Genomic DNA, 20,174 nt, shown 5'->3' with positions numbered 1-20,174 from the left:
ATTGGAGAACAGATAACAGAGTAATTGGTCTATAATTGGATACTTAAGCCTGATTACCACTTTTGTATAGAGGTATTACTCCCAATTTTTAACTTATCTGGCACTAAACCCAGAGAAAAAGAACAATTAAATAAGATAGTGGATGACACAAGATGCTCTTCAATAATTTAAGAATTGTCACTGGAATGCTATGTGGCCCCAGTGCTTTACTTGCATTTAAGCTGGAAATAATACTCTCAACTTCAGTTGGTGATACTGGTGATAAATAAAAACTGTTGCATTGTGAATTTGTTAAATATTCCACAAAGGTTCTATGGCCAGGTTGAATACCATTGGCCAACATTGGCCCAACTGAGGCAAAATATTTGTTGAAGGCATTAGCTATACCTTTGGCATCAGTTAAGGTGGTACCATCAACTGTTAATCTATTTGGGAAGGACAATTTACCATGCTTAGAGCTAATAAGCTGCTTAATACCCTTCCATGTGGCTTTTGCATTATTAACATGATAAGTAAAATATTCTTTATAATATAGTTTTTCACTAACAATTAGAATATGCTTTAGTTTGTTCTTGTAAATTTTATAGCAAGAGTGATTACTTTGAGACTTACTTTTCAAATAATGCTTAAATAGCTTATTTTTAGTTTTAATAGATTTACGAATACCCTGAGTAATCCAAGGCTTGGACTTAAATTTTGCTTCTCGTTTACTTAACTTTTTTAAAGGAACATGTTTATCTATTGTAGCATTGACTACAGAGTGAAAGGAATCAAACGTCTGATTGATGTCATTATCCCTAAAAACATTATCCCACTGAATTGACTGGACATCTGCTAAAAAATTATCCTGATCAAAGCAAGAATAATCACGTGCAAACCTGGTCACATTGCTTGCTGTCCAAGATAATTTGTTGATAATTAAGAAATTTGGTAAATGATCTGTAAGGTCACAAATCAAATTTCCACTAGTAGCAACAAATTCATTAGAATTAAAGAAAATATTATCAATTAATGTTGCTGTGTGATCAGTGATTCTTGTAGGCTGCAGAATGTGTGATAAGAAGCCATAAGAAATCACAGTATTAATGAATTCCTCAGTTATCTTATTATTTTTTGAAAGTTTCTCAAGAGTTGAGAAGAGATATTTGTTGAAGTCCACAGTTTTACCACTTGGGTGTCTATATATGACAGCGCACAGAATATTTTTATATGGATCACGACTAATCTCAATCCATAGAGATTCAAACTCTTTTGTCGTTAAGCAAAGATCATCTCGAATATGAAATTGAATCCCCTCTTTGATGAAGAACCCTACACCACCAGCATTAGTCACAGTTGGCTTGCAGACAAAATCATATCCTTCAATAGCAATGTTGCTAGTTAGATCACAGTTACTTTTTATCTTTGTTTCAGAAAGGCCAATAAGATCAAACGAATGCTGTAGATCTGATAGCAGCATTGTCAAACCATCATTCTCAGCAGAAAGACTTCTTATGTTGAAACGAATTGTAGAAAAGAGAGGCATAGATTTGCTCTGAGAAATATCCTCATTATTAAGAAAGTCTTCTAGAGTGTAACATTTAAAGTCTGGCTGCTGCATTATATTATTTTCCACATCATGATTATTAAGACTGGATATCTTGTCAAGTTTAGATAACAAGTCAAAGCGCGGTAAGTCATCTATAAGTGTATGACATAATATATAAATAAGTAATGTACAGTAAGTTTTAACTTAGCCAGTTGGTTGTGGTGAGGAGGGATGAACTCTACCATCTTGCTTCAAGACATCCAAATCCAATTTCTTGTTTATGGCAACAGCAGGGCTTTGTGAATCTCTATAAAGATAGATACAACCATAGAATGTCCAGATGTACTTGTACTTCAGATCCTTTTTAACTTTCAAACTGTCTGTAAAACGATCCTTGTTGATTTGAGTAAGGTTTTCTGAGATATAAATCTTGTTCTCGGAATGTAATCCAAGATCCAGGTCTTCTGTTGTCTTATTCCGTAGGAATTTTCTTGCTTTATAGAAGCGATCTCTCAGCTCTCTTCGTACAAATTTCACAACTATATTGGGCACTCTGAAGCGCGAAGAATTCGATGAAGCTTGAGAGCCTTCCCTAACTACATCTCTGTAGGACTGTTTTGGTAGTCGATGACTTACGGATAAATCGCTTTCCGTGATATCTACTCCTATTAATGAGCCTACTAGAGTCTACTATACTAGATAATAATCAATTTGGTTTTCGCAGTGGATACTCCACTACTCAGGCCTCTATGCTTATCACTGATAAAATCCAAAGAGCCATTGAAAGTAAATTATATTCTTGTGGGATATTTTTGGACTTCAGTAAAGCCTTTGATACAGTAGATCACAACATTCTCTTAGCTAAACTGGAACATTGTGGAATGCGTGGTTTAGCAAATGAGTGGTTCCGCTCATACTTAACTAACAGACAGCAATTTATTTCTCTAAACAATTTTGACTCAGATCCTCTGCAAATACCATGTGGGGTACTACAAGGCTCTGTGCTTGGCCCAGTATTATTCCTGATTTATATTAATGATTTCACTAATTGTTCATCTATTTTTGATTTCCATTTATTTGCTGATGATTCTAATCTATTTTATACCCATGGTGATTTACAGCATCTAGAGCGAAATGTTAATCGAGAACTCAGTGAAATTAGCCTATGGCTTCGTGCCAACAAACTATCTCTCAATATTACTAAAACACATTTTGTAATATTTCATCCTCATCAAAGATAAACAATTCCTTGATCATTGAAATAGATGGTAAGCGAATTAATCAACAAAAGAGTGTTAAGTACCTTGGCATTCTCATAGACTGTCATCTAAATTGGAAAGAACAAATTCAACAAATTTCAAAAAAAATATCTAGGAGTATTGGTGTCCTATCTAAGATTAGACATTTTGTTAATACGAAAACACTAGTTCAATTATACCATGCCATTATTCTTCCTTTTCTCTCCAATGGCTGTATAGTTTGGGGCAACACTTATGATCATAATATTAAACCACTTCAAATAATACAAAGGAAAACAATCCGTTTAGTTACTTTCTCAAATTTTGATGCACACACAATTCCTTTGTTTGCTAAGCTTAACCTTCTTAAACTTCAAGATTATATTAAGCTTCAAACTCTCTTTTTTATGCACCAGTTTAATACTGGCAAACTACCAAAGATCTTTGATTCGTTTTTTGTCAAAACATTTTGTAAACATAATGTAAACACTCGCTTTGCATCTAGATCTACTTTCTATCTGCCAAAAATTCGAACAAATTATGGCAAATTTAATATCCGATTTAATGGACCTAAATTATGGAATGAACTCGATGAAAGATTCAAGTGTTGTACTTCTAATCAATTTAAAAAAGAACTAACTTCGTATTTCATTAGTCTCTATTAATCTTTACTGATATTTTGATGGTTTATATCTATTTATTTTGTTTTGTTTTGTATATTTACTCTTGTACCAAGTTTATGATATTTATGTGTACCAATGTGTTTGTTGTGCCTCTTTCCTGCCTCTCACATTTTTAATTATTATAATTACGGTCACCCGACTAGTTTAGCTTTTTAGTTATTTTGGGTGTCCCACTACTGTATGTACTGTACTGTTTATTTATTTATTTATTTATTTATAATTATAATCTTGTAAATTCTTTTAGTTGTTTACAGTAGTAGAAATAAACTGTTGTTGTTCAATTGGCTGAACTTAAACTGAACTTGACACATAACATAACACAAGTTCCACCAATAAAGCCTGGCATATAAAGGCCTTGTAATTTATTACTGACTTGTGACCTTTCCATGGGCACATCAGGACAAGCCATGTGGCTGTGGAATAGCATTGTTCAGGTCATGTCCAGTAGTGGGGCCAACATCACTTTCACTCAGGCATCCCCCTGGCCCTTGGGTAACACCCTGCTGCTATTTCCCGAGCCCAGTTTGTTGTTGTTGTAAGGTGACTTGCGTGCTGGGTAGTTACGATGGTAACAGCCAAATTCTTTGCAATCCCAGCATGGAAAATTTTGACTGAAATAACATGGAGCAGGTGAGTGTTGCTGGTTTTCAGAGGTGTTCAGAGACATTGACTGGGAGAGCTGCTGTGTCTGCTGAACTAATTGTTGAAGAGCATCTTGCTGAGTCTTCTGACGTTTTTGTTGCGCTTGACGGTCAGAATGTAACATCTCCATGTGAGCTTTAAGTAAATCAGGCTCCCTTTCAACCACATCAACAGAGTGAACCTTCAGAGAGCTTCCTTGCCAATCCCCATCCAAGGGACAAAATGCTTCAAGATCACAAGCCAATGACAGTCGTGGTGCGTGGTTTATCTCTGCGTGATCAGAGCCTGTGGTCTTGATCTTTGATGGTACGAATAAAATGCTGGACGGCAAATCTGTCCTGAGTGTCAGGAGACAAATCCTGATAAGCTAGACTGGACGTAGACTGGATATCTCTAGCAAGAGCTTGAACACTTCTATTTTCCTGTTGGTGATGGCTATGCAGATGCACCTGGTGCAACTCTCATTGTTTTTCAACACCAAACCGAAGCTCCAGTCTGTCAACAATCTTCTTGTAATTTCGACAGTCAGTATCAGACAGGCCATTTAGCACCTTTTAAGCTTCCACGTGAAGGCTTGCGGCCTAATCTTGTTCCCAGATCTCTTGTGGACGAAGCTGAAGGCGAGATCTGGCCAAGTAAGAAAATTTCTTTTTCTTGATTGGCTGCTCAATTTGACTCCTGTCCAATCCCTTCTTTGAACATTTACGTGGTTTTCCGTGGCAAACTTGAATGTGTCAATGTTACAAATGTAGCGCAGTCAGGGGTATTTGCAACATTTGAAAAAAATTGTGCCGTCTTTGCGGCAACACAACAAATACCGACCAGAGGTTCACGATTTTTTGGGATTACAGAAAAACCGTAAAATTACAGCGCTTGATAAGCGATTTTGCAAAAGTGAGAGTACAGGAGGACAATTGTTTTCCTAAGCACCTGTGCAGGAACTGTTACTGAACACTGTTAAATCTGCAAGACAAGCTGCTTCCATTTCAAACGAGATGTGCCACAATGCAGATAAATCTTGGGAAAGGAGGAGAGAAAGTCAAGCGGACTCGGAGCTCACCAAAATCAAGCCCTTTTACCTCACCTTGTTGTGTGCCAAGGCAAACAAAGAGTCGCGTTAACATGCAAAATTTGTCCAGGAAAGCGTTGTTCCATGATGAAAAAGAAAAGTCAAGTTCCCCTTCAACTCCAAGTGACAAAATCGGGCCGGTTAAGAAAGAAGCAAACTGCGCTTTTTGCGTCGATCAGAGTTATTTGAGTTTTCAAGTAGCAGAAATATCAGCCCAGCATCAATGGTGGAAACAACTCCGCAGCTTTCTTCAAACTCAAGTTTTTGCCTGGAAACTTCCGCTATTGGTGAAAAAGAAAAGTAGATAAGAAAAGACAAGAAGATGAAAGATTTGGAAGTAATTTACAATTCGGGATTTAACAACCCAGAGGTAAGTTTTACAGATTTCCTTTCTTTCGCACGATCCATATGTTTGTTCGAGGGCATGCAAATTTGACGAATATCTGGCGAACGCAGTGTGGTAAACAACTGAAAAATACATTTGCTTGAACTTATCCTGTTAAAAGAGTTTCCAATGGATTATTTAGACTGTTAGATATTTAAAAAATGTCAGAAACTGTCCATGGAACTTCGTAAATTCCGCGTAAATTGCTAAAGACGTTTGTTATGTTCAGCTCACGTAATTTCATCTTGCACGTCTCCCTCCGGCAAACTCACTCATAAAGCTCTGTGAACATTGCTTTTTGTATAAGAGAAATACAAGAGAAGTGCTTCTGGAGTATTATTTTTGGAACTGGTTGATATTTACTTTGCTATAATCAAGATAACTGTAGAAAAACTATGATTTTCGTAAGTATGCTGTTTCCTAAGAGGTCCACACGGTGTTTACGTTTCGCTTCGAGTTTTTTCAGTTGAAAAAAGAGGCAAGCAACAAACCTGTTGAGACAATCGATGTCAAACTACTCAATGTGGCTGTTTCGTCGAGGCTACCAAGTGTAATCGCTTCATCTGTTTGGCTCATTCCAGAAGTGAGGAACTACCTGAAGTGATTACACTTCGAAGAAATCCTTGAAGAATGCGAGAATGCAGAAAAATACACACGGGGTTATCTACCATCTGTACTATGAGATAAGTCCTCCGGGACTATGAGAGACTTCAGCTGGGAGATAATACTTACAGAAACCAAAGGGAGCCCAACTCTTTTGGACGTAATAACAGCCGTTTGCTGTAGGAGGGAGGGGCAAAATGTCCAAAGGAGTGGAGCAAAGCAGATTCCTCCAATTGGATCAATTTATTCTATGTTACTGAATCAGTACAACAGGGAACTGAATCTTGTTCAACATATCAATACAGTACTACTTGCTAGTGGTCAGGCTGAAACAAAGGTGTGCTTTCAATTGAGCATAATGCATGCATCACTTACTTCCCCCAGGGGATTATAAAGAGGGTGAAGGCATCATTATGATTTACTTCAGGAGAGAATGAGTGAAATTCGTCTGGTTTATAATTTTCTCCATAATTATTTTGCATGTAACCTCAACTCCCAGTTTTCATAAATTCAAATTCCCCTTAAGTCTTTAATTGTCCCTCTTGCCAATACCAAAAACCAACATTTTGAGTCCTAATAGATGTGAGTAAATATAAAAAATCCATCTTAACAATAGATCATTTATTTGGTGCACATCATGTTCAAAACATCCTGACATTATGATGAAATGAGGAAACGATAACTTTTGGCAGGTGTTCTGCAAAAATTTGTTCATTGTTGCAATTAGAAGACACATTGAAATAATTTGCATGCTTAAAACTCTGTTTTCTATAAGTTTGCAACAGACAACTGCAGCAAATATCTGTTGATATATTGATCACGAGGAAAGGTAATATATATTCTGGAAAACACAGGAAATAGGAAATTTTTTTCTTTTTTCCTGGAAGTAGTTTTTGTGGCAAAATGTACCTAGATTTACATAAGCAGTTCACAGCCTGTGATTGTTTAACAATCAAACTCAAATTATTTTCTAGAGTATATTGCAGCAACGTAATACATGTATGTATTACTTGTAGAAAGCAATCATGATTATGTGTTTGACGCCACCTTAGGACAATATACCTGTACATGTAGCCCTAATATGTATTAAATCACATATTGTCCACATCAAGATCAAAACACTAAAACTGAAACAAAAAGTCACAGTCTGTACTTTTTCTCTATTAATTCAATATAATAAAATTGACAACTGCTTTAACATCTTTACATATTGAGTATTTCAGACCAGAGAGAGGCGAGGTGCAACAAAAGTTTCATCCTCATCATTTTATTTAGTAATGCAGGTTACAAAGATTAGCAGCCAGTGAGGCTGATATGGACCTACAATTAACTAATAAAATGTGAAATAAACAAAATAATTTATAAAATTTCTACATAACACAAAATGACTGAATGGCAATTACTCACGAATCCACGATGCAGTGAGCTTCGTCAGCCACAACACAGACTACGTTTCTTTGCTAAACATCAGATAACAACATTTTTCTGCATTTCTTACTACTGATAAGTACTTCCAGCTGGATGGGCAAACACGATGCTAACATGTCCACACAACACATTTTTCACAGAATCACCTTGGACTTCGATCCCTGTCTCTTTGTCCGCTTCAGAACATTTAGCCTGGATAATTGCTGCTAACTGTCCTTGCTTCTTAATTTTCTCAACTTGGTCCATCATCAAAGCGGTCAATGGTGACACAATAATTGCAATGGGCCATTCCATTTAATATCAGCACCCCCCTATTGAGGTTAGGGGAAATCTGAGGGGGAGGGGGGGGGGATGTCATTGAATAAGGATGCCTGATATTTCATGTCACATTGTACAAAGGATTTTGACACATTCAGGTTGGATAGATACTCTGAAATTGCTCAATTTCCTCTTACCATCAAAGGATGTCATTACTCAGTGTTATCCAGTTACAGTTTTACAAGTTACTAGAAATAGAAATGTTGAGTTTTGACATTTTGTCATGCAGTTCACACTTCTTCCACCTTCTTTGTTTGTATGTTAATGTATACTGTTTTCCTACTCATCATGCAAAATATCACACAGCATGTGTATTTGTGTATTTTCTCTTGTTTCCCCAGCTCACTCACTCCATGCCATTAATCAATTCTCCCCTACGTTTGCCACATAAAACCCGGCCAGCGTAAATGGGAAGGAAATTATTTCAAATTTTAAAGATAGTAATTGTTATTACATGCATGATTATCTTCAAGTGATCATAACTATTCTGTTAAGCTATCCTTCTTAGTTTGGGGTCACTTGACATACCCTCTCATTACCCCCATTTAGCTCTGAGTAGTCATATTTCCTAGGTTTCTTTGTCTGAAAGTGACTGATTTTAATTAGTGTAGGAAGTAATGTTTTGTAAATAAGTTATGTGCCTTGTGTTTCTTCAGGGCTTCAGTGAAGAGTAGAATTTTGTGAAAAATCAATATGACAATATATATTTACATATAAAGACAGTGCAAAGCAATCCTTCAATTTTGTATTGGCCATTTTCCCCAATAAATGATATGCTGAAGACATCTGAAGAGGTTTGCAGTACGAAAATTAAAGTAGCAAAATTTCCGGGGGAGGTGGCCAATTTATCTAAATCCAAGGGGGTACCCTCTCAAAAAATGATATCTGAGGGGGGGTTTCAAGTAATACCTCAATAGGGGGGGGTGTGGATATTAAATGGAATGGCCCAATCGAGCATTACTTTCCACCATACAACAAAAAGTTAAACATACTCGGCAGAAGTTGATATATTAAAGACTTGCCATTTCCTGTTGGCAGGACGGCTAGCACATCTCTCTTTTGCTGCACCACTGCTCTCAAAGCCTCTAGTTGTTTAGTTTTTTAACTTTAAATCAGGCGTTCCGCGTTCAGTTAAGGAAAACTTTACTGCGCAGTCAAATTCACGTCCACAGTGACGAGCAAGGATGCTGCTAACAATATTTGCTAGCTAACTTTAACCCGCAAAACAAACTCTAATTCTCTGCCTGACCCTAAGCTAACATAAAAATACTGCAACGTTGCTTAACCTATAAAGTCTACGCGTCTGAGTCAGTCTCCTGAGTCTTTCTGTTCCGCCATTTTGGGAATTTATTTTGGGCATGCGCTCTTGCGTCGCCTGTCACATTCCTGACAGGCAATCACGTGGTACAAATCGGATTTGGCCAGATCTCGCCTTCGGCTTCGTCCACAAGAGATCTGGGAACAAGATTACTTGCGGCCAGGAATACAGTAGCTTCTTTGCTCCAACCATTAAAACAGAGCAACACTCAAAGTGTTTCAAATAATCTTTTAGCAACTGAGTACCATCGTAATCCACAGGATTTTTAACAGGTTTCATAAACTTCCAGTGGTGTGTTAGCAAATCTGCTGAATAATTATCTGATTCGTTCTCTAGCGTGAACCGGTTTGCAGAGTGAGATTGGTGACTTAAACTTCCAAAATAATTTTCTGATGGAAAAAAAACCATCTCCATTGACCAAATCTCCATTGACCACAGGTAGATGTAAAGTTCGTTTTGTTCACCGCTGCCACCAATGTAATGCCACAATTCCGCAATAAAACACGGCATTAGAACTTTTAATCACAGATCTAAGAGATATACAGTTTAGCAACTCAACTGAGCACATGGTTATATCAGCATACACCACATGACTTACAAGTTACTAAGGGGGGTACCCGTGGGCAATCGCCCAGTGCTACTATATTCAGCTGAAACTTTCCAGCGTTAGTTACATGTAAAACTAGCAAATTTGTGACAGAAGAAATTTCGAAATTATTGCTGCAGACTGCATGGCACTTACTGAAACCTCCAATTAATTCCATCAGTCTTTGAGGTGACTTGGTCAAGTAACAATCTCTACCTTCAGTACTTCTCATTGAAATGCTCCTCAGTAATATTAATCGATAGCACTGTGTATTAGTCCTCTCTGGACTGAAATAACAAATTCATGAAAACAAAAACAACAAAAAAACGAAACAAACACACAGAAGTCACTGAGCGTATCTTGCTTGTGCGGTTGCCAGGGTTGGATAAATAAATGAATAAATTAAAGAAAGTAAATCTTAGTAAACTGTCATGATGTTACTCTTCTACATTGGTGTTTTCTTTAAGGCTTCAATGCTGGACTCCATTGTCAGAAATTACGCAAAAGAAACAAAACTGTAAACTTGAACAACACGAATCTACATGTACATCTCATTTGAACTCTCTGGACAAAATGTTAATATGAGAATATAAAGTGTTCCTTTCTAAATTTACAGCTTCTTTGATGTTGTGTCCACAAGTTCACCTGGGAAAAAGTTGGCTCTTTTGTATATTGCTTTGAAATTTGAGTCTTTATCAGGTAGGATATTACATAGCATATAAGTGGTTTTCAATTATTCTTAAAGATGATCTCCAGTCTGTACTGCACAGTCTCAGCACCCTTATGTTTATAAACATAAAAAAACCTCACTTGGTAGAATGTGAATTGATGTTATTCGATACGAACCATATACCCTATCTTTGAGGCCTTTCAAATTCTTTTTCCAACTGCTTCATTGATTTTTACAGCTGCAAAGTTATTTCATCAAGTGATATGAGAAAGAACAAAACCTAAAGCTTCACGTCGCTTTGCGTGCATAATGGTAGTTGACATAAAACTTTGAATTTACCTCATGTAAGTAGTTCAATGTTCACATTTTGTGACGTCATGCATGAAACAAAAAAAAACGTAAACAAACTCTCGAGAGTGTGCAGTATGGACTGGAAATCATCTTTAATCCCTTAGTTAAGATCATCATGATAATATGGACCTAGGGAGCAAATTCGTATAAACTTAGTACCTGTCATGGACGAACCTATGATAATGTTGTATTCAATACAGCAGAATGTCTATTAAACCATTTACAGGTAGATGCACCTGAAGTTGTTTGCATTGCTGCAATTTGTTTTGTTATCAACAAGACAACAAAGCAGGTTATAGTCAAGATTAGACATCTCCAGTGTCCTGATGCATGAAAGCAACAATACAGAAATAATCAGTAAGATGGCTTGGTCTGATCTTTGTGCTTTGATATTACATATCAAATTTGAGCAACTAGAGAACTACCATAAACAATCCAAAAGAAACTTGCTCATAACAGGTTTATTACAGAAACACAGATCTTTGAACTGTTGATGCTGTCATGTAAGTTTTTTTTAAATTTGCCATCCCTATGTCACAACACCCAGTACTATGTCAGGTTGAAGATATTTGAAACTTTTGTCTTTCTCTAATACAACTGTGGTGACTGATTTCACTTTGGATTGTTAATGATGGTACTATAATTGCTCAAAGTTGAAAGGAATCACTCAAAAATCAGATTGAGCCAGCTTACATGTAATTAACAATGGTGTGTTTTCTATACACAACCCTTTCAGCAGCATACAGTGAGTTATCATCATCTATACCTACAATTGATATGGAAATAGATCCAGAAAGGGAACCCCCTTCTTTGAACCCAGCTGCACCTGTCATGTATCCCAGACAAAAAACTCATGATGTGGACCCCTTTGTGTCACTTGGGATGAAGGTAACGTAATTTTATTGTTTGACTGAGATCTTTGCAGACCTAGTGGTAGTTATGCTTCTTCCCTTTGAAATTGACTACTGCCCAGTTTGCAGAAACTTTCACGAAGCTGACAAAAGTCTTTCTCAACACTGCTCTTGCTTGGATGACTACACTGGTCTGACATTAATTTCTCTACTCAAGGTTCAAAATATTGACTGTGTTAATCTCATTGCTTTGAAAATTTGACAAGGAGAACACTTGGACTGATCTTCAGTACTAGACCTTCTCAATCTATAACTTACAGAATTTTTTTTATGGACAGAGCTTTCAGCCAGACCTTTTATAACACTGGTACCAGTAGAGACCTTTAGATTGGACTACACAGTATGAGATTGAGTACAAGTACGATTTGCTAATTTCAAACCAGTGATGTTTCCAGAGCCCTCGCTCTTCATGTTAGTTTTTGGAAGAGAGAGTAGCTCATGGGATGAGATGGGTACCTGATGTAACAACTTGAAGCCTGCAAACTAGAATTGAAAATTGTACTCGACCTCATACTCATACTCAAATCTTAAGTCCCCTAGTGACTGGCATTTATTATAAACTACACTTACACTTATTAGACAGTCTAAAAATGACCTCAAAATTAAAACACTACAACCTTTGCAAGAGCATAAAAAAGAGCATAACTCCAGCATAATACTTATTGCTGATTATAATTTACATACAGTTGAATCTCTCCAGAACAGCCTCTTTGGGGACAGAGGAAACTGACTGTTGTGGAGAGGTGGCTTTTACAGTTTTATACAATATGTACATTACAGTACGTGATTGTATATTATTTCACATTTAAAATAAATCTGCACAGTATTACTCTATATTACATACCTGTTACTAACTGAGTTTGCGGTCCATATGGTAAGTTGTGGATTGAGTTTTTTCCCTTCGATAACAGTTATTTATAGGGCCATAGATTGAAGGGAGAAAACTAGGATCCTTGACTTAGGTATAGACAGAGAAGAGATTCTTAGTAAGATACTTAAATAATATCTCTACTGTGGGTCTGAAGGTTCAGGAAAACCATTTCATGTCAAATGGAATGGCTTTATGTGAATTTTGGTGGGTGGTACTGTAGAATGCGGGGAGGCGTGGTCACCTCATGGTTAGTGCGCCTGGCTCTGGAATGAGCCTGGCTGGGAACATTGTGTTGTGTACTTGGGCAAGTCACTTCACTCTTGAGCACAACGCATCTGTCCACCCAGGTGTATAAATGGGTACCGCCACACTTAATGCTGGGGGTTACCCTGCAATGGACTAGCATCCCATCCAGGGGGGAGTAGAAATACTCCTAGTCTATGGAAACCGGGATAAGCTTGGGCTTGATGGGCCACTTAACTCATATACAGACTTTACCCCTTACAGTAGGTAACTGAAAGATATAATAAAGAGCAATACCAATCATGAAACACAAGGAGGGTTTTGGTTCAAGAGTACAGCTGACTCTTCTATGCATGACATGTATTGATCTTGTCGGTATAAAACTAGGGGTTCTATGTTGGAAGTGAAGGGCTGCCCCATGTAGAAAGATGGTGGGGGTGAGACATGAAGATATCACATGGTGTTGGAGATCGTTGGAAAAATATAATAAATTAATCTCATAGAAATAACCAAGTTTGAAGTTGAATTCTATTGTATCTTTTATGTAAGCCTTGTTTTTTTATCTTGACACCTGAGTTTTTACAACTTTACACTTGCTTATTTTTGGAGGCATTAGTTTCTAACAGACGCAAGCAGACTAGAGTAATATTAACTCAAACGATTTATTCTTACTGGTACATTTGGATTTTTTGACTCACAGTAGATTTGTACTACTTGCAATAAATGAAATAATTGTCAATGATAATTATTCTTCTGGTAAACTGCTATTAAAATGTGAAAGATATTTTAGTTGAAACAATTATGTACCATGAACAGTAACAATAAAGAGTACTTTGAACTTGTGCGGAATACAAAGTGTATATTGGCAATATTAATAACACTAGATTTCTACTTCTTGCAATTAATGCAATAATAATAAATTATTATTCTTGATAAAGTGCTATCAAAAGGTGATAGATGTGTTATTTTTACAAAAATGGTAAGTTACTTAGTAGCTTGTCATGTCATGTGTAAATTTAAGTATTATTCAGTTTTTCTTTTTGCCTCGGTAGGTAATTTGCTTGTTTCATTTGCCTCTTTGGGCAAATTAGAATTCAGTTTGTTTGCCCCCCAGGACAATTCACTTGTTTTATCAGCTTCATTTGGCAAATTAGAATTCAGTTTGTTCACCTCTCTGGGAAATTCACTTGTTTATTTGCCTCATTGGTCAAATTATTATTCAGTCTGTTCGCCTTGCTGAGCAAGTAAATGGTCAGCTGATAGGAAAACTATCGACTGTGTTTGTATTCCACAGCTGAACTGGTTGGTACTCATGGAACAACAGCACAGCAAGACTCATGAAAGAACATTGTCTTCCCCTTGATTCATCATTTAAACATTCGCTACCCTGATGAAAACTTCCCACAATACTTAAATTTATACCTGACATGACAAGCTACTGAGTAACTTACCCTTTGAACGCTTCCCTTCGCATCAATGAATATACTCCCTTTAAATACTTCCCTTGCATCAACGAATGTACTCAACAAACGCTCAAAGCACAAGGTCACAGATTCAAGTCTGTCTATCATAACAATCGCAGACTTTCTACGCAGTGGGGCCTGGGAACTGCTAACAAACATAACCTGAAGGCGAGGACATAATTATGAGGACAGAAATAGAAGCTGCCCTATGCGGCCAGCAATAACTATTTCATTCATTCATTCATTCATTCATTTTGTTATTGGCACTTTACATAAAATACTAAAATCACAACAGACCTGTTATATTGCATTAAGTCATTTATCACACACACCTGTTATTTTTCAGGGTGTGAAATTTGCTCCCACATCACCAGAGAGACTGGGGTATACAGCAGAGAATTCACAGATATCAACACCAACAACAGAAAAGAAAGAGCTGAAAAAAGGCATAGAAAAGGAAATAGGTTTGTAGTCTTGTGTAATGATTAATTTTTAATAAAAGTGTCTTGACCTAATGGTTCAGTTACTGAGTTCAGGTCTCAAAGAAAAGATCAAGCAGTGAGACCACTGCCCTTGTCTTCTGTCTATCAATTCCGCTAATAATTAACTGACTCTTATTAAGAATAAAAATCAGCGATAATAATTGAAGGCTTTCGTGCTAAAAGGGCGTATATAGGTTTTTTTGGCCGATTTTTAAGCGATGACGTATTGTGTGGCGTCATTGCTTTATGCTGGCATGCATGCATTCCTTTGGATAGCAATTTCGCATAGTTTGTCGCGCTTATGTCTGTGCGCTTATGTTGCGCATGATTTATCCCCCTGTGGAAGCGAAATGCACTCTAGGAGTTCCTTTGCTGCTTTCCTTTGCTGTTTGTAGGTTTAGCGGAGTGCTTTTAATTGTAGCTTTTAAAAGAAGATATAGGGGTGGATTTTGGTTTGTACAGTATCGGATAAATTGTGACCTTCCATAGGAAAACATGTCTTATCGAAAACAGCGTTTTTGGGGCGTTTGAAATGCCTCACAAACGGGGTTTGACAGCGTTTCAAACGCTTCGCAAACTCTTTTCAAACGCTTTGCAAACTCCTTACAAACGCTTGGAAAGCATTTCGAACACTTTTCAAACCCTTTGCAAACGCCTGTCAAACGGTTTGCAAAGCATGTCAAATGCTTCTCAAACCCTTTGCAAATGCTTCTCAAACCATTTTCAAATGCTTCACAAACCCTTTGCTAATTTTTCGCAAACCCTTTGCAAACGCTTCGCAAACCCTTTGCAAATGCTTTGCAAACACTTTGCAAACGCTTCTCTTGAGAGCTGGCGGAACCAGTCTGCAAGGAATAAAACGCGCTTAGCAATGATTAGTTTTTAATATCTTACGGTCAGCAATTAACTGTTCTTTTAACACGAGTAGCAAGATAAAAAGATTTATATATAGTTAGTCAGAACGATAGGAAAGTGCAGAAATGTATTTAGAATGCATGAGCATGTGATGTCAGTCTGTGTTTTGGTTGCCTTTGTTTACGATTTATCAGTTGATTTGACGTGAATGAAAACCTCTTGTCGGTCATACAAGCAAATGTTCACTGTAGTTTTATTGCAGACACAAAGAGAAAGGTAAAAGATGAATTTTAAATTTTACATCTTAAATATTATTTGAGCATTTGTCGAAATTTCGATCCAAACATTGCGCGGCGGACAAAAACAACCGACAAGCCAAAATTTGCATAATAGCTTGACGGTCGTGATTGTTTACATGTGCACTGTTTAAATGTGTGTTTTACTCAAGTTTGCTAGGGATTTTGTAGTATTTACAGCAACAAATTTAGAAGGTGTGAATTGTTAATGCTGTTTTATCGAACTGGAATGAAATGCTAACAAGCCGTAGGTGCTCATATCCGCGCTCGAGACAAGAGGATTTTGTCTCTGTAGTACTACTGGACATTTGTCTGGCGTGTTTATCGCTGATTATATGGCGTGAACTAGCGCGATGGAGTACAAACCGAATTTATTCGCTTATGGCGCACTACCGTGACATTTTTCAGGGTGCGTTATCGTTGTAATTCTGGCTAAATTCATTTTACAAGTACATGAAATTCGGACATGACTTTTGTCAGGTCTAGTTATTGGCCATAATCTTGCGAACGGTGTGAGACCTCATACCATAAAAGTATGCGCTAAATGTGAAAACTAAAATATAACAGGATCGCTCTTTTGCATCAAAAGATTCATTTCAACACGGTTATTCTTGCCCAGGTTGCATTTTTGTTCAGTTTTCAGATTTTGCTAGAGGCCTTGCAGTGTTTACATTACATTAATATGCAGCTAGTGTAATGTTACTACCACAAGAAATGGAAGTAGCTAAGGCTTGATCATTGAGGTGAGCTTGTAACTTTAGCTAGATGATTGTCACAATTAAGTAGATAAGCACACCGAAAGTTTGATTAATATAAAAATTGTTGCATGAATGAATGACCTTATCGTTCAATTTTTATCGCTCCTGTCAGCCTGATTATCATCAGGTTCTGTCTCGCTCATTAGCGAGATATTTTTAGGGCCAGAATCTCGCCCGTGTCTCGCTCAGAATTTTCATGCGGGATCACTATTAGAAGCAAACGACCGATTGTCAAAACCACCGAAGCCGAATAAGAACGCTCCGTAGGGTTTAACGTACTGAGCTTTTATGAAAATTATAAATAAGATGTCTTTTATTAGCATACAAACCCTAAGGCAAACGATTTCAAACGCTTTGCAAACCCTTCGCAAAGTCCATGCAAACCCTTTGCAAACCCTTTGCAAACCCTTTGCAAACTCTTTTCAAACCCTTTGCGAACTCGTTTCAAACGCTTTACAAACTCCTTTCAAAAGGTTTAGAAACTCTCTTCAAACGCTTTACAAACTCCTTTAAAACGCTTTCAAACGTTTTACAAACTCCTTCCAAACCCTTTCAAATGCTTTACAAACCCTTTTAAAAGCGTTTCAAACTTTTTCCAAACCCTTTGCAAATGCGTTGCAAACCCTCTGCAAACACCTTGCAAACGCCGTTTAATAATAGTAATAATAATGATAATAATTTATAATAACAAACTTTATTGAGCACTTTTCCATACAAACTTGAATCTTACATGTATCTGGTAAAAAATTCAGAAATTCTGTTGTTCCTTAAGTTTTCGGTAATAATAATTACAAATTACACTCATTCTTTACAACCCTTATAAATTTGTCTATTATCATTTGTCGAAAAAATTTAAATAAGAAAAGTAAAAAATACTCTACTCATTTAAATGGTAAAAACTCTACTTTAAAAATACACTGTAGCTATATGCAGGTCCATTTCTTGGCTCAGTGTTCGTGGCTTCGGCTATAGTTCCCCAGAAATAGCATTCTCAATTGCCTTAACGAATATTTGCATGTTCTTTTTCGATATCTAAATCAATGTCTGACAGTTCTAAGTGGACTCTCCTAGGAGCTCGCGAGCCTCTTAAACAAAGTAATGCTGATCTCAGCAGCGCAAAAGATACTCTTGCCCTGATCCATGACATGGTAGTCGCATAACTTTTGCCCTTCTTTGTAGCACTCAGCAAGTCTACTATGGTATTGATTACATTCCACTGCCATTCCACCCGTCGTGCTAAAAACTAATGGCGTGAATGTAGCTTGCTCTACTTGTAACACATGGCTGGCATACTGGCGCTTCTTCTCTGTTTCGTGCTGCCTGAATATCTGGTCTGGATCCAAATCTCTATAGGAGTCTGCATTCGGATGGCATACTCTGACATAAAAAAAAGCCGACCTCTGCCTCTCCCAGAATCCCCTAGCAACTATATCCAGCCACGCATCAGGGGCGGTGTTGGCTCCCCTATTCAACTCTTCTCCTGTGATGTCTTGCAAAACTGGTTCGGTTTCGACACCATTGCATACCATGCTAAGCAGTTCCACCTCCAAATCCCTTAGTTCATTATGGCGTTGGATGATAAATCCGCCTCTTTTGCATATCATAGCGTGATCCACATTGAATATGTCCCCACAAATACAAACAGAGGGAGTATCAGGAATAATAATAATAATAATAATAATAATAATAATAATAATAATACATAATATTTTAAGAGGAGGCCTCCAATCACCATAAGGTGGTTTTCAGGAGGGTCCTCTGAGAAAATTAATGTTAAACCTTTAAAATACATTAAAATCTAAAATACAATAAAAAGGACAAAAACCTATGCGGTAAGCTAACTAAGATTAAAAACTAAAACAAGAACTAAAATACTACTAACTAAGGTTAAAATGGTTCAATAAAAACTGTTTCAGTTTGTATTTAAAAATAGTTTTTGGCATGAGTCTCTTTAAAGCACTTGGTAGTGTGGCCCAGTCGTTAATGGCTTTATAATAATTATGTTTTGCTTTTTCCCCATTCCGTTCTTGGCCTACTGACTTTGGGCATGTACCCATTTTGGGTATTATAATCGTGTCATTGGTTCATGGTGGATCGGAATACACCGAAATGTTCGGGGATGCTACCTTTCATTGCATCTTGCACAACACAACACCAATAACCGAACTGCTTCGCATGTAAAGACACCCACCGCAACGACGTCAGAGCCTCTGCTGATGACATTTTTGACTTAATGATCTTCTTCGCAAAGCAATTTTGAAAAAATTGTAATTGTTTCATCTGAGTTGTAAGACCAGGCTGGTCACCCCAGACAATATCTGCATAATCTAGGTGTGGTAGGACAAGGCCATTAAAATATGATGGAGACTTTTCTGATCCAGCATATGATAGATTCGATTGAAGACTGACAGGCGATGTCCTAATTTTTGTAAGAGGCTATTGACGTGCATCTTCCATTTCCATTTCTCATCCAATAATACGCCTAGATACTTAAAAGATGAAACACGATTTATTTGCCCTTCGTCAGTAGAAAACTGAAAGTCATTAAACGGAGACAACATTGTCTTGCTACCCAAAAGCATCAATTTAGTCTTCGTCACATTAAGCGTTAATTTGTTGTTGATGTACCAGTCGGAGATTAGGGTGAAGTCATGTCGAAGGGCATCATTAAGCTCTTGGGGTGTCGACGCAGCAACTGTTAAAACAGCATCATTCGCATACAATATGACTTCACTCTTTGTTACAGCAGCTGACAAGCTGTTAATGTAAACATTAAATAGAAGCGGGCCTAGGATACTTCCTTGTGGCACACCCAGGTCAATAGGGCGAGTCTCTGATACCTCCCCGTTTATACACACGCATTGCCGTCTGTCTGCAAGATATGATTCAAACCATTTCAGACTCCTTGCTGCTAGCCCTATGTGTTCAAGCTTTCCCAGGAGTATCTTGTGATTTATAGAGTCAAATGCCTTGGATATATTGAGAAATAGCATACCAGCGACTTTTCCTCCATCCATGGAAACAAGCGCAGAGTTGTTCAGTTGACCTACCGCTTGTGCTGTACCACGCCCACGTCTAAATCCATACTGATGTTTGAGGGCGTTTGAAACACCGTTTGGCCCAAATTGAAATGTTCGATAAGACGTGTTTTCCTATGGAAGGTCACAATTTGCTTTCACAGACAAACTCATAATAAGAACATATCCTCCATACATACAAGTTTAGATAGACAAGTAAGTCGCACAGGTGATAGGTGAAGGCTTTGCGTCTTTCCTTTGCTGTTTGTAGGATCAGCAGACTACTTTTAATTAATATGACAAGTATACTGTTAAAACAACAAATTAATTTCAGGTGAGGTGATGAGTGTTGCCAAATATTTTTCAAGATAATAAGGTGTTGATTTCAGAGAGAGTAACATTCCTTTGCAGATTTCCTTTGCAGCTTTCCTTTGCTGTTTGTAGGATCAGTGGGGTGCT

General features: G+C 37.4%; 2 protein-coding genes across 5 annotated transcripts in view; one reads left to right on the top strand and one right to left on the bottom strand.

The window, feature by feature from the left end:
• Positions 1–20,174, bottom strand: part of LOC145498010 (uncharacterized) — a 380,464-nt gene that overhangs the window by 80,289 nt on the left and 280,001 nt on the right. The window lies entirely within an intron of this gene.
• Positions 1–20,174, top strand: part of LOC145497882 (C2 domain-containing protein 3-like) — a 280,776-nt gene that overhangs the window by 40,894 nt on the left and 219,708 nt on the right. For 3 of the 4 annotated variants that reach the window (XM_081477747.1, XM_081477748.1, XM_081477745.1), the window contains 3 exons: positions 10,415–10,497; positions 11,556–11,707; positions 14,654–14,771. In XM_081477747.1, coding sequence (XP_081333873.1) covers positions 10,415–10,497; positions 11,556–11,707; positions 14,654–14,771 — 353 coding nt within the window. The remainder of the gene's footprint in view (positions 1–10,414; positions 10,498–11,555; positions 11,708–14,653; positions 14,772–20,174) is intronic. The other variant, XM_081477746.1, reaches the window with a different exon arrangement.

Source organism: Orbicella franksi, chromosome 9 (assembly GCF_964199315.1).
Source record: "Orbicella franksi chromosome 9, jaOrbFran1.1, whole genome shotgun sequence".
Classification (NCBI taxonomy): domain Eukaryota; kingdom Metazoa; phylum Cnidaria; class Anthozoa; order Scleractinia; family Merulinidae; genus Orbicella; species Orbicella franksi.
Note: the sequence above shows the minus strand (reverse complement) of the source record. Positions and strands in the feature narration are given on the sequence as shown.